Source organism: Copidosoma floridanum, unplaced genomic scaffold (assembly GCF_036245765.1).
Source record: "Copidosoma floridanum isolate Cflo_tuat_1 unplaced genomic scaffold, Cflo_Japanese_pri ptg000016l, whole genome shotgun sequence".
Classification (NCBI taxonomy): domain Eukaryota; kingdom Metazoa; phylum Arthropoda; class Insecta; order Hymenoptera; family Encyrtidae; genus Copidosoma; species Copidosoma floridanum.
This window is the reverse complement of record NW_028321893.1, coordinates 16,894,279-16,909,706: the sequence shown is the minus strand read 5'-3', so window position 1 is coordinate 16,909,706 and position 15,428 is coordinate 16,894,279. Positions and strand designations below refer to the sequence as shown.

Sequence of the window (15,428 nt, the reverse complement as noted above, 5' to 3'; positions counted from 1 at the left end):
TAAATAATTATTAATAAATAACACAAACTCCTATCACCTAATGACGTGGGGTGCTTACTCGCTACTCTGTTAAATAAATAATTATTAAAATAACACAAGTGCCTATCACCTAATGACCCGAGGCGCTTACTGGCTACTCTGTTGAATAAATCATTATTAATAACACCAGCGCCCATCACCTACTGACACGGGGTGCTTACTGGCCACTCTGTTAAATAAATAATTTTGAATAACACAAGCGCCTATCACTAAATGACTAGGGGCGCTTACCGGCCACTGTGTTAAATAAATAATTATTAAAATAATACAAGTGCCTTTTACCTAATGACCCAAGGCGCTTACTGGCCACTCTATCAATATTTATCTTTTAATATAACACAAGCGCCTATCACCAAATGACCCGGGGTGCTTACTGGCCACTTTGTTAAATAAATAATTCTTAAAACAACACAAGTGCTTATTACCTGATGACCCGAGGTTATTACTGGCCACTCCGTTTAATAAATAATTATTGAAATAACACAAGCGCCTATCACCTGATGACCCGAGGCGCTTACTGGCCACTCTGTTGAATAATCATTATTAATAACACAAGCGCTTATCACCCACTGACACGGGGCTCGTACTGGCAACTCGGATCGATGAATTATTATTAATAACACAAGCGCCTATCACCTACTGACACGGGGCTCGTACTGGCAACTCGGATCGATGAATTATTATTAATATCACAAGCGCCTATGACCTGATGACCCGAGGCGCTTACTGGCCACTCTGTTTGATAAATAATTATTAAAATAACATAAGCGCCTATTACCAAATGACCCGGGACGCTTACTGGCCACTCTGTTAAATAAATAATTATTAAAACAACACAAGCGCTTATTACCTGATGACCCGAGGCGACTACTGGCCACTCCATTTAATAAATAATTATTAAAATAACACAAGCGCCTATCACCTGATGACCCGGGCCGCTTACTGGCTACTCTGTTGAATAAATAATTATTAAAATAGCACAAGCGCCTATTTGCTTATGACGTTAGGTGCTTACTGGCCACTTTTTTCAATTAATAATTATTAATAGACTAGCAGCCCCCCGTCTCGGCTTCGCCCGAGACTTACTAAATAAAACACCGTAGTGTGTTGACATTTAATGTAAAACATTTTTAGTTAGAAAATTTTACACATATTCCCGATACATCTCAGAACAAAAATCTTCTTATTAAAAACATATTTTTTCGGAATCCATATAGTTTATTTGGTCAAATAATAAGGTGTACAAATTGAAAAAAATTATTATGCTGAAAAGTACTATGCGTTCTTTATGCCATAAAATAATCGATGGCTATAAGAAGTTGTTGATTTGGTTTCTTCTGTGTAATTCACGAAAAGGGCTATTTTTTAAAGCTGTTAAGATTTTAAACGCCCAAAAAATTTATATTAAAAAAAAAGTGTTTTTTCTCATATCTCACAATTTTATTACCAGAGCAACAAAGTCCTGGACCTTAAACCCAACATTTTTATTGCCACAAAAACACAAATACATTTTCTACTCATTAAAAAATCTGAAGTAGGATCTTTAAAGATTTCAGAGATTGCTGTGAGGGTACAATGAAAAGCTGATCTCTCACGTAATGGACTCTTAAGTTGACGATTTTGACGCTGCTGTTTCAATCTCGATAAATTTTCTGCGTCAGTTTCTTGACGCCTCAAATTGTATTCATTAGATACATTTGAGGTTTTCTTTCCAATATACCCTTTTGCGACTATTGGTATGCTTACGACTTTTATGACCCCTAAAGGCTATTTTCAGTCAACTTTGTTAAGTTCTAATATATATAATCGCTAGGTAGTTCGACGTCCGATGGCCCTAAAAAAGACCGGTGAGCTTCTTAAGTTAACTCTTTCTTGACTGCAGTTAACAGCAATTGTGACTGCCTGGATACCTCAGGGTGATCTTCTCTGGCTTGCTGTTGAAGACCCAGACTGATCGGGAGAAAAATTACAAAGTCCGAAGCTTTGGGGCTAGTTGTAGTGCTCTTTCCCAACGTCTCCCGGTATAACGTCGAAGACGTTGGTGTCTAAAGCACCTTTTTTATTTTGCAGATTTAGTTGTTTTGGTGATCTTAGATGGGGAGATTGGTTAGTAATACTTGTCCAGTGGAGGCTGTCCCGTTGGCTCAAGTTTTTTTCCTTTATAGCTGTTATAGGTTTGCCCAGCGCAGACCTTGAAGAGGATCAGTGATTCCTGGTTGAATGCTTAGAGTCGAGAGGGTAATATAGGGTCGTCGGTCACCGGGTTTTCCAGCCTTGCGAAGCACAACTCCGCAAGTGACGTCTGCTAGTGAATGGCTGACTTGGTTTAATAGTGCCCGTCTTTAGTTAATATAGTCTTTTAGTCGACGAATCGCTTCTGGAAATGGTAATAAAAATGTATTTGTTGGCAAGGTAGTTTACACTTAGGTGGATTCTAAAAAGAACCGATGAAATTGATGGTTAAGTAGGGAACGTAAATATTTATAATGGCCCTAAAAAGCGCCAGTGGTGAAACTACCAGGCTATTCTTATTCCTGATGATGAAGAGCTGGCTACGGTTGCTTGATTCTTACCCTGGGAGTCTCGATATACGGAGATTGAGATGGAGGGAGGTACGCTGCTGACCAAAGAATATCTCGTCTCGGGTCGTTCCCCGGATAACCAACCGCTCACCGTTAGACGGGAACATGTGGGTAAGCGCATTGGGGACGCGACGACCAAGAAGGTAGCCGTTGTGGCTGCCCATGCCCCTCAGAGCTCAGAGCTGTTTTCTTCCCTTGCTTACATTTGTAGCTACGAATTCTCTAAGTGCACCAGGTGGGATGGTGGAACTCCCTCACAACTCTGATGGGTTGGAGCAGATTGTGCTCCGGCTAGATACATCTCCTGATATTGTGGCAGAGACGGCATCGGTTGGGATTAATTTTTTGTTTTGATCGCACTCGTCGAGATTCGGGGTGAAGGGACACTTAGGCCCCTTCCCTTGAGAAGGGTGTCGTCCGTAACCGGGATACCCAGCTGCAGGACTATCACCAGCATTTTCTGAACAGCTTGTTGAGCTGCCGAAGCTCGACTATACAGCTTTCGGTACGCTCCGGCCTATTATAACCACACTTATTTAATTATGTTGCAGGTAGCTTCGATTTTATGTCGACGCCACCTAGCGGATTTTACTGAACTAAAGTGAAAAGCTGGCGTATTTTTGCAAAACTTTGAGCTCATTTATTGCTATTGTTATTAAATTTTTTAAGATAAAAACTATACTAAAACCATCTAGGAGGTATCATGAATCAGTGTGCAAAATTTCAGCAAAATCGGTTCAATAGTTTTCGCGGTTAGCGATTACAACGGTTTTAGCGACTTTGCTTTATATATTAGTAAGATAATACAAGCGCCTATTACTGAATGACCCGGTAAGCCTACTGGCCATTCTGTTAAATAAATAATTATTAATAAATAACACAAGCGCCTATCACCTAATGACCCGCGACGCTAACTGGCCACCCTTTCAAATAAATAATTATTAATAAATAACACAAGCGCCTATCACCCAATGACCAGGGGCGCTTACTGGCCACTTTGTTGAACAAATAATATTAAATAACACAAGCGCCTATCAACCAATGACCCGGGGCGCTAACCGGCTACTCTGCTAAACAAATAATATTTAAAAACACCAGCGCCTATCACCAAATGACCTTGGCCGCTCACTGGCTACTCTGTTTAATAAATTAACAAAATAACTTAAGCTCCTATCACCGACTGACACGGGGCTCTTACTGGCATTTCGGATCGATAAATTATTATTAATAACACAAGTGCCTATCACCTAATGACCCGAGGCGCTTACTGGCCACTCTGTTCAAAATTTAATTATTATTAATAACACAAGCGCCTATTACCTAATGACCCGAGTTGCTGACATGCCACTTTAAAAATAAATAATTATTAAAATAGCACAAGCGCCTATTACCTCATGACCTTAGGCGCTCTCTGGCCACTCTTTTCAATAAATAATTATTAATAGATAACACAAGCGCCTATTACTAAATGACCCGGGGTGCTTACTGGCCACTTCTTCAAATAAATAATTATTAATAAATAACACAAGCTCCTATCACCTAATGATCTAGGACGCTAACTGGCCACACTTTTAAATAAATAAATATTAATGAATAACACATGCACTTATCACCAAATGACCTGGGGTGCTCACTTGCCGCTCTGTTAAATAAATTATTTTTGAATAACACAAGTGCCTATTACCCAATGACCTGGGGCGCTGACTGGCCACGTTGTGAAACAAAAAATATTTAATAACACAAGCGCTTATCACCCAATGACTTGGGGCACTTACCGGCATCTCTGTTAAACAAAAAATTCATAATAAAACAAGCGCCTATCACCAAATGACCTTGGGCGCTCACTGGCCACTCTGTTAAATAAATTATTATTAATAACACAAGCCCCTATCACCTGATGACCCAGGGCGCTTACTGGCCACTCTGTTAAATAAATAATTTCTCAAATAACACAAGCGCCTATCACCCAATGACATGGGGCGCTTACTGGCAACTCGGATGGATCAATAATCATCAATAACACAAGCGCCTATCACCTGATGATCCAGGACGCTTACTGGCCACCCTGTTTAATAAATAATTATTAATAAATAACACAAGCTTCTATTACTAAATGACCTTGGGCGCTCACTGGCCACTGTTTTAAATAAATAATTATTAAAATAACTTAAGTGCTTATCACCTAGTGACCCAAAGCGCTTACTGGCCACCCTATCAATATTTAATTTCCAAAATAACACAAGCGCCTATCACCAAGAAACCCAGGGTGCTTACTGGCCACTTTGTTAAATAAATAATTATTAAAACAACACAAGTGCTTATTACCTGATGACCCGAGATGATTACTGGTTACTCCGTTTAATAAATAATCATTAAAATAACACAAGCGCCTATCAACCACTGACATGGTGCTCTTACTGTCAACCCGGATCGATGAATTATTATAAATAACACAAGCGCCTATGACCTGATGACCCGGGGCGCTTGCTGGCCACTTTATTAAATAAATAATTATTAAAATAACACAAGTGCCTATCACCTGATGACCCGAGGCGCTTACTGGCCACTCTGTTGAATAAATCATTTTTAATAACACAAGCGCCTATCACCTGATGACCCGGGCCGCTTACTTGCCACTCTGTTTAATAAATAATTTTTAATAACGCAAGCGCCTATTACCCAATGACCCGGGGCGCTGACAAGCCACTCCTTTAAATAAATAATTATCAAAATAGCACAAGCGCCTATCACCTTATGACCTAAGGCGCTTCCTGGCCACTCTTTTGAATAAATATTTATTAATACATCACACAAGTCTTATAACCTAATGACTTGGGGCCCCTACTGGCGACTATGTTAAATAAATAATTATTAATAAATAACACAAACTCCTATCACCTAATGACGTGGGGTGCTTACTCGCTACTCTGTTAAATAAATAATTATTAAAATAACACAAGTGCCTATCACCTAATGACCCGAGGCGCTTACTGGCTACTCTGTTGAATAAATCATTATTAATAACACCAGCGCCCATCACCTACTGACACGGGGTGCTTACTGGCCACTCTGTTAAATAAATAATTTTGAATAACACAAGCGCCTATCACTAAATGACTAGGGGCGCTTACCGGCCACTGTGTTAAATAAATAATTCTTAAAACAACACAAGTGCTTATTACCTGATGACCCGAGGTTATTACTGGCCACTCTATCAATATTTATCTTTTAATATAACACAAGCGCCTATCACCAAATGACCCGGGGTGCTTACTGGCCACTTTGTTAAATAAATAATTCTTAAAACAACACAAGTGCTTATTACCTGATGACCCGAGGTTATTACTGGCCACTCCGTTTAATAAATAATTATTGAAATAACACAAGCGCCTATCACCTGATGACCCGAGGCGCTTACTGGCCACTCTGTTGAATAATCATTATTAATAACACAAGCGCTTATCACCCACTGACACGGGGCTCGTACTGGCAACTCGGATCGATGAATTATTATTAATATCACAAGCGCCTATGACCTGATGACCCGAGGCGCTTACTGGCCAATCTGTTTGATAAATAATTATTAAAATAACATAAGCGCCTATTACCAAATGACCCGGGGTGCTTACTGGTTACTTTGTTAAATAAATAATTATTAAAACAACACAAGTGCTTATTACCTGATGACCCGGGATGCTTTCTGGCCACTCTGTTGAATAAATAATTTTTAATAACACAATAGCCTATCACCTAATGACCCGGGGCGCTTACTGGCCACTCTGTTAAACATATAGTATTTAATAACCTAATTACCTACCACCCAATGACATGGGGCGCTTACCAGCAACTCGGATGGATGAATAATTATTAATAACACAAGCGCCTATCACCCACTGACACGGGTCTTTTATTGGAAACTCGGATCGATAAATAATTATTAATAACACAACCGCCTATCACCTGATGACCCGAGGCACTTACTGGCCACTCTGTTTAATTATTAATCATTAAAATAACACAAGCGCCTATCACTAAATGACCCGGGTTGCTTACTGGCCACTCTGTTAAATAAATAATTATTAAAACAACACAAGTGCTTATTACCTGATGACCTGAGGCAGTTACTGGCCACTCTGTTAAATAAATAATTATTAAAATAACACAAGCGCCTATCACCTGATGACCTGGGTTTCTTACTGGCCACTCTGTTAAATAAATTATTTGTAATAACGCAAGCGCTTATCACCCACTGACACGGGGCTCTTACTGGCAATTTGGATCGATAAATTATTATTAATAACACAAGCGCCTATCACCTGATGACCCGGGGCTCTGACTAGCCACTCTTTCAAATAAATAATTATTAAAATAGCAGAAGTGCCTATCACTTGATGACCTGGGGCGCTTATTGGCCACTCAGTTAAATAAATAATTTTTAATAACACAAGCGCCTATCACCTGATGACCCGGGCCGCTTACTGTCCACTCTGTTTAATAAATAATTTTTAATAACACAAGCGCCTATTACCCAATGACCCGGGGCGCTGACAAGCCACTCCTTAAAATAAATAATTATTAAAATAACACAAGCCCCCATCACCTAATGACGTGGGGTGCTTACTGGCTACTCTGTTAAATAAATAATTATTTAAATTACACAAGCGCCTATTACCTGATGACCTAGGGCGCTTACTAGAAATTTCGATAAATAAATAATTTTTATTAACACAAGCGCCTATTACCGTGTGACCCGAAGTACTTACTATCTACTATTCAATAATAATTTATCAAGTAATTACAAGAGCGCCAATTAAAAAGATCTTTTCATACCAGATAAGCAATAAAAATTGTTATATGTTTACATATGTAACCGATTAACTTTATATTATTTAACAGTGTTGCGGAACTTTATATTATGTAATAATGTCTCAGATCATCTGGAAAAAGGTGCTTGACATGTTTATTAATAATTGTTTATTTACTTGATTTGCAATAAGCGCCCTAGGTTATACGATAATAAGTGTTTTGTAATATTAGTTATTATTTATTTAACAAAGTGGCCAGTCAGCGCTCTAGGTCGTTGGATGATAGGCGCTTGTGTTATTAATAATTATTTATTTAACAGACTGGCCAGTCAGTGCTCTGGGTCATTGGGTGATAGGCGCTTGTGTTATTTATCAATAATTATTTATTTACCAGAGTGGCGAGTAAGTGCTCCGGGTCATTGGGTGATAGGTGCTTGTGTTATTAAACATTATTTATTGATTACAGTAGCCAGTAAGCTCCCCGGGTTATTAGGTGATAGGCGCTTGTGTTATTTTAATAATTATTTAATTCACCGAGTTGTCAGTAAGCGCCCTGGGTCATTTGGTGATAGGCGCTTGTGTTAATAAAAATTATTTATTGAACAGAGTGGCCAGTAAGCGCCCCGGGTCATCAGGTGATATGCGCTTGTATTATTTTAATAATTATTTATTGAACACAGTGGCCAGTAAGCGCCTCAAGTCACTGAGTGATAGGCGCTTTTGTTATTTTATCAATTATTTATTTAACAGAGTGGCCAGTAAGTGCCTTGGGTCATCAGGTGATAGGCGCTTGCATTATCAATAATTATTTATCTATCTTTGTTGCCAGTAAGCGCTCCGTGTTATTGGGTGATAGGCGCTTGTGTTATTAAAAATTATTTATTTAACAGAGTGGCCAGTAAGCACACTGTCATCAGGTGATGGATGCTCGTGTTATTGGACCTCATTTGAATCTTGCGCGTCGTCTTTGGTACTATATTTTGTTTGAATCTAGTGATTTCCCACGTCAGGTAGGTTGGATCCTAGAAAAATCTCAAGTCTGGCCGGAAGTACATTCCAACTTTGCTGGGGTGTAAGATTCGCTGTGAGAACAAGAAGTATAAGAATAGAGGGGAAAAGCGCTATACTACTTATATACTAGCTCATTAGCGGCAGTGACAGCATAGTGAAGTGCAACGGGACATCTGTTCTTGTTGCTACAGCCACGTTATTGGCTACTTCTTTGTCCTGAATTTTACAGTTGATTCAATTTCATGTAGGACTTGATTAATAACATAACTGCCAGACAAAGACAGATTGCTCCGTTACGTAGCAAATTCTGCTGTTGCATATCACGTTCCACGTTTTCCTCTATTCTTATCAGGAGCCGTACCAAATAACTTTTTTTAGCTTCGCGGGCCTATGTTATAACATAGGCCAATGTACAGAAAAATAGTTATATGGTACGGCCCCAGCGTTGGGTTAGGTGGATTCAATTATATCGGACCTTTTTCTCTAGATCGTATATTTAGCTATATGATCTAGGGAGAATGTTCCGTCGAGCAGTAACACAGCAGTGAAGGGGCATTGCCAGAGACACGCGGAAATAAAAAATTGTAATATTAATAACACAAGTGCCTATTACCCAATGACTCGGAGCGCTAACTGGCCTCTTTATTAAATAATAAAGTATTAATTATCAACACAAGCGCCTATCACCCGATCGGGGTGCTTACTGGTCGCTTTATTAAACGATATATATAATTAATTAATAGCACAACGGTCATCAGGTGATAGGTGCTTGTGCCGTCAATTAATATTTTATTATTCAATAGAGAGGCCAGTAAGCGCCGTGGGTCATCAGGTGACAGGCGCTTGTGCTATAAATTAATAATATATATTGTTTGATAAAGCGACCAGTAAGCTCCCCGGGTCACTTGGTGATAGGCCCTTGGGTAATTAATTAACCTTTTATCAATTTATACAGTGGCAAGTCAGCACCCTGGGTCATTTGGTGACAGGCGCTTGTGTTATTAATTCATAATATATATCGTTCAGTAAAGCGACCAGTGAGCGCCCCAGGTCATCAGGTAATAGGCGCTTGTGTTAATAATTAATACTTTATTATTTAATAGAGAGTTCACTTAGCGCCCCGGGTCATTGGGTGATAGACACTTGTGTTATAATTATAATATTACAATTTTTAATTTTCGTGCATCTTTGGCAACGCCTCTTCACTGTTGTGCTGTCTGCTCGACGGAACATTCTCCCTAGAGCATATAGCTGTATTTACGATCTAGGGAAAAAGTTTCGATATTGAGTCCGCCTAACAGACCAACCGAGAAACTTCTGAATTAGAAAGTTGTTGAAGAAGAAGGCGTTTTTGATGTTTAATGTAATTTGACCTGCTGATTACGATAAAAATAAATGAAAAATAATTGATTTTTCCCACTTCATTGATTATTCTATAGAATATGCTTCAAAATTCTACTTACTCACGAACTCTTTTTAGATTTAACAACAATAAACGCTGTTTTTTTTCACCCATGGTAATTTATTAACATAATCGAACTTGAGTAAATCTTCGTGTTAAATACTTAATGTGAATAATTACTGCTCCATATATGGCTGATATACCTTACCAAAAAAAAAGATTATTGAATAAATTCTGTTAATTTAAATTCGCTAGAATTCTATAGCTGTAAACAGCTACTTTTCATAATTGTTATTTGTACATGATTATAGTTACTTTGTAGTCAATTATAGCTAGTATTGTAGCTAATTGTGGCTATAAATACAGCTATAATTTATAGTCAAAATAATAGCTAATAATTTTTGACTGACCGTAACCTGCGATAAAGTACTTCGTTCTAAGAAATTTTTATGGATAACTCATTACACAAACTGCTATATATTAAAAGTGCATAGTAACACGAGCTCTTAATTAATTAATTGCAACGAATATTTATGTCACCGAGTCCAAAAGTATCGCGGGATTTACTGCTTACGGCACGGCACGACAATTGGCTCTCACGACTCACGATACGTTCAGGTTTTGGAAAAAAATCCGTTGAAGCGCTGCTGGTCTTTATTTTCACACATAGAGGTATAAGAATAGAGCGTTGGGTTATGAGGCTCTTTTACCGTCAAGCTTGAATCAGATGGCGCCAGGGCACGTCGCGGCTGTCATGGCCGTCTCACTCACACAACATTACTTTTCAGTTTTGTATGTACATAGGAAATTAAAGTGTAGTGGTGAAGCGCAATATTTGAAATTTTGAATTGAATAAGGAAGACAAGAAAAAATATTATGGGAGCTTAAAAGTTTTAGAATTGAAAAAGCTTTTAAAAGGGAAAGGAGCAAGAGTCAGTGAAAGAAAAGCAGAACTCGTGGTCAGGTGAGCCATGACTTGGGAGCGGCCAAAATGTTGGTCTCCCAATTGCTTCAAGCCACTTTTTTTATCACACAATCAGAAGGAAATTTAAATTTCACTTTCTTATCGCAGGATATTACACTGCACTTCATTTTTCCTGTTATCTTTAAACGTAAATGCAAACGAAAATTGTCTGCAAACAACAGCAATCATTTACAAAGGTTATGTCTTCTGCTTTGCTCATCACACAGATAGGCTCACGGACACAATACACAACTGTAAATTTGACGGTGTGTAAGTATGACAGCCGCGACGTGCCCTGGCGCCATCTGATTCAAGCTTGACGGTAAAAGAGCCTCATAGACCAACCGAGAAACTTCTGAATTAGAAAGTGTTTGGAGAAGAAGGCGTTTTTTATGTTTAATATAATTTGACCTGCTGATTACGATAAAAATAAATAAAAAATTTTTCGAGTGGTGGATCAATGTTAAAATTGCATTTGAAATTTTATTTCGCTTATATCTCAGTAACGGTAAGAGCTATAGTAAAAATATAAATAACAGCGTACAGAGCGAAAAATTTCCTATCGATTTGGTCTATTTGAATTATTTAGACAAGCACAAAATTTCGAGAAAAAAAATTCTAAAGAAGATTTTGTACTTAACGAAAACGTTTCAACGAATGCTAAAATAACTGGCTAATAATCTACAATTCTTAATTATTTCTAAAGATGATATATGAAAACATGAAAAAAAAATTGACAGTCGCAATCGATTTTTTTCTTGCGCGTTTTAACCAAAATTATATGTAACGTAACCAACTTTTTCAATGATACTCTGTCTCACTTACTCTTACAAGTTAAGTACAAAATCTTCTTTACAATTTTTTTTCTTGAAATTTTGTGCTTGTCTAAATAATTGAAATAGACCAAATCGATAGGAATTTTTTTGCTCTATACGCTGTTATTTATATTTTTACTATAGCTCTTACCGTTACTGAGATATGAGCGAAATAAAATTTCAAATGCGATTTTAACATTGATCCACCACTCGAAAAAATTTTTATTTATTTTTATCGTAATCAGCAGGTCAAATTATATTAAACATCAAAAACGCCTTCTTCTCCAACAACTTTCTAATTCAGAAGTTTCTCGGTTTGTCCATTTGTGTTTGCTGGGCCTACACTCATAGAGGTATACCTCTATGCCTACACTACCTCCAACGCTAACGCCACCTGCCTTATAGGGTACCTAACTAAATTTATGTGCCTCAAAAGTTGGAAACAAGAGAAGGCCTGCCCTGGCCTTCTACACTTAAAGAGATAAATTCTATATTCTTTTTACACTTTACACTGCGCTATCTACTTCTATGTATTTGCCCTGGTTGGACGTTGGACCTACATAGGCTACATAGGTAATAGGGTAACCAATGTAGGCCCAACATGAAGCCCTCTTAAGCTTTCTGATCGGGGCAATTTCAGGTAACAACTTTTTCCTTTCTATCCAGTGGTGTAAGTTGCGGTTGGTTAATAAAAAAGATCAAATGGCACTACTATAATTACCACATAACTTTTCACCAGAATGACATATGACAAAAATATTTTGGATCTCTACGAATCATGACATAATGAGGGTGCTCAATTCTGGTGACAATGGCGGCTGGTTAAAATTTTGACCACTCTTCGGCCTCAGCTCTTGGTCTAAAAGATATTAGTGTATCTCTATGTGGAAAGACCGACCAATTGAACAAGAAAAAAACGTTTCTGATAGAAGTAAAGCGACTGGAAGGGACAGTTATTTTCGAACACCAATCATAGAATTTATTGATAATGATGTGTCAAATATGGAGACAAGATATAGGTTGTGAGAATGGTAATAATAATATTTAGATCTCAAGTTTTGGAATAGTTCATATTATATACTGTAATTTAAAAACAATTTGTGTACATTAAGTGCTTAAAGTAGTCAATATTTTATGTACTATTATTGTGTATGCATATTATCTAGATTCAGGCAACGTTATATCTACAGGATGTTCTAAATTAGATTGTTTTCTGGGAGGTGGATTACCCGTAAAAGGTATAACACAAATTTATGGAGAATCTGGTGTTGGAAAAACTCAATTAGCTCTGCAGCTGTGCTTAAAAAACGTACAGGAAAAAAAAAGTGGTAACAGTATTTTTTAATATTTTTTTCTGAGTTTGATGGAATACAAACATGTTTTGGCTGTAGTTGTATAATTGTATATAAAGTTTTTTTTGCTACTGTTGTAACCATAGGTGTAGCTTATATCTCAACTGATGCAATATTTCCCAGTAAACGCTTACAAGAGTTAAGAAGAAAGATATTTATTCGAAACCATTCCAATGTTAATTATGATCGGATATTTATTGAGCATATTTCAAGCAAGGTTGGTATGCAACTTGAAATGAAGTCACTGATAATTTAAGAAAATTACAATTAATTGGATTAATTTTTTTCAGAAAGATTTTGAAGATTGTATCTTTAGTTCTAAGAGACTGCAGTATCTATTATCTAAATATAATATCCAATTATTAATAATCGATTCTATAGCAGGAACTTATAGGTTTGAATATGAAACTCGTAACATTATTGATAGAGCTAAGAGTTTGAGAAAAATGGGATATCAGCTACAAAAGCTAGCGAGTTTACATAGTTTAGCAGTGGTTTGCATTAATCAGGTAAACAATAGCAATATTTTTCAATGACTTAAATATGTATAAAACATGTTTGCAAATCTAGGTTACAGCCGTTCCACAAAATTTGTGCGGAAAACAATCTTTCGCAAGAGTACAACCATCCTTAGGAATTACTTGGGCTAGTATTGTTACTAACTCTTTTTATATGTATAAACAAAATAGTCACCGTTATTTTTACGTAGCAGGATCACCTTATTTACCGAATAAAACAATAGAATATAAAATTTTGGATTCTGGAGTTGTAATGTTGACAAGTTAAATGATGCTTTTTTTTCAAATTGTTTTTTACCATGTCATGTTGCTGTTTTGGATCACTTTGATTAATTTTTGTTGAAACTCATAATTAATGAACGAATATTGGTTATTTGTATGTTTTCTAGTAATTTTCGAAGTATAGTGATTTCACTTATCATCAAATAAGAAATTAATATAAATAAAATATATACTAGCTGCTTGTATTTTAATAAATTTTAATTGTGTTTTTTCTTCTTGTACATTATTTAAAAAGCCTCAACATGATGTAAGTAGATGTAGCTCAGTCAACGAGGCTCTTTTCCCTTCAATAATGAACTTTTTCGTCACGACGCATCTCAGTCAAAAATTAATAGCTATAATTACACCTATAAATAATAGCTATAATTTACCTATAAAACAGCTATAAATATGGCTGTAAATTTTGCTCAAATTTATTTACTTAAAAATTAGCTTAAAATCTGATTTTACAAAGGTCAATCATTAAACTCACGCTACCATCCGTATAACAACATCAAAACTGGGGCCTGAAGTATTTTTGAACAATTTTTGTAAAACTCCAAATATTGTTTAAGTTTTTTATTTTTTTTTTTTACTCATTCAAAAATTCTTCAGGCCCCCAGTTTTTATGTTATCATACGGATGATAGTGTGAATATTCTGGTTAATCTTTGAAAAATCCGATTTTAAATCAATTTTTATGCAAATAAATTTAAGCAAGACTTACAGCTATAATTTATAGCCATATTTATAGCTGTTGTATAGGTAATTATAGCTATAAATTTTAGACTAAGATCTTTATTTTCGGATGAACGGTAAAAAAACTCGCTGATTACGAATTTTGCTATCCACAATTTGAGTTGGTGGGGTAACATTTTTTAATTTAACTATTTCTGACTTTTTACTTTTTGCAGCTCATCTACTCTTAAGTGCGTTTTTTTGACATGTATGCCCTACTGGGAAAAATCACCTGATTTCTTACGTGATCGTCTCACATGATTTATCACGTTAAATTTTCACAAGATTTATCGAAAAATTTTATCTGGAAAAATAATTGTTTGAAATATTCAATACGAATTAATTGACCACAATTGATGTTACTATCCGTATGACAACGCCAAAACTGGGGGATTACAGTGTTTTATGTTTAATTTGGTACATTAAAAAAAAAATTTAATTTTTCTAAATTTCATATAAATCAATTTAGTCCCCCATTTTGGTGTAATTTTAATATCTAAGAAACTTATAGAATTGTTTTTCTCTACTTCACAAATAGTTTTAAATTGTCTTGTTTATTAAAAATCTCTAAAAATAATTGTGCCTGGTCTTCATGTACACATATAAAAGTGTCGTCAACATTTTTTTTATTTATAAATGAAACACATTTATGACTTTTCCGCCTTCTAACCTCAAAAGGGCACCTTCGCCGCTTGATTTTAGGTTCTCAGGCGGAAAAATAGTGTATAAAACTCGTTCATAAAGGCTTCTGTAGAAACCTCGTTACGGCCCTCGCCTTCGGCGCGTGCCTTAAACTTCTCGGTTCGCAAATCGAAGCCTTTGCAAACTCGTACGTAATATACTATTCTTTTAAGAAGAGCAGGGCTTCTGTCTCAAGATTTTCTTAAATTAAAAATTTTTTACGTTTCTTTTTCCAGTGACCAAATTTTTTGCAATTGTAGC

The 15,428-nt window shown here is 36.4% G+C and overlaps 1 protein-coding gene across 3 annotated transcripts; it reads left to right on the top strand.

Moving 5' to 3' along the window:
• Positions 1-12,135: 12,135 nt before the first annotated feature.
• LOC106645473 (DNA repair protein XRCC3) lies at positions 12,136-13,940 on the top strand. Of its 3 annotated transcripts, none has more exons than XM_089592358.1 (6): positions 12,136-12,258; positions 12,358-12,649; positions 12,785-12,943; positions 13,057-13,187; positions 13,261-13,479; positions 13,541-13,940. In XM_089592358.1, the coding sequence occupies exons 2-6, from the start codon at positions 12,607-12,609 to the stop codon at positions 13,754-13,756; spliced, it is 768 nt and encodes a 255-aa protein (XP_089448484.1). In that variant the 5' UTR covers positions 12,136-12,258; positions 12,358-12,606; the 3' UTR covers positions 13,757-13,940. The 3 variants fall into 3 exon arrangements, with proteins under 3 accessions (XP_089448484.1, XP_089448483.1, XP_014216835.2); XM_089592357.1 differs by having other exon boundaries at positions 12,785-12,946; XM_014361349.3 differs by lacking the exon at positions 12,136-12,258 and having other exon boundaries at positions 12,299-12,649; positions 12,785-12,946.
• The last annotated feature ends 1,488 nt before the right edge of the window (positions 13,941-15,428 follow it).

Excerpts from the sequence above, each read along its gene's own strand:
- LOC106645473 (XM_089592357.1), top strand. The coding sequence starts at position 12,607 with ATGATGTGTCAAATATGGAGACAAGATATAGGTTGTGAGAATG. Across the intron at positions 13,188-13,260 it reads TTGAGCATATTTCAAGCAAG|AAAGATTTTGAAGATTGTAT; the intron begins GTTGGTATGCAA and ends AATTTTTTTCAG. Across the intron at positions 13,480-13,540 it reads CAGTGGTTTGCATTAATCAG|GTTACAGCCGTTCCACAAAA; the intron begins GTAAACAATAGC and ends TTGCAAATCTAG.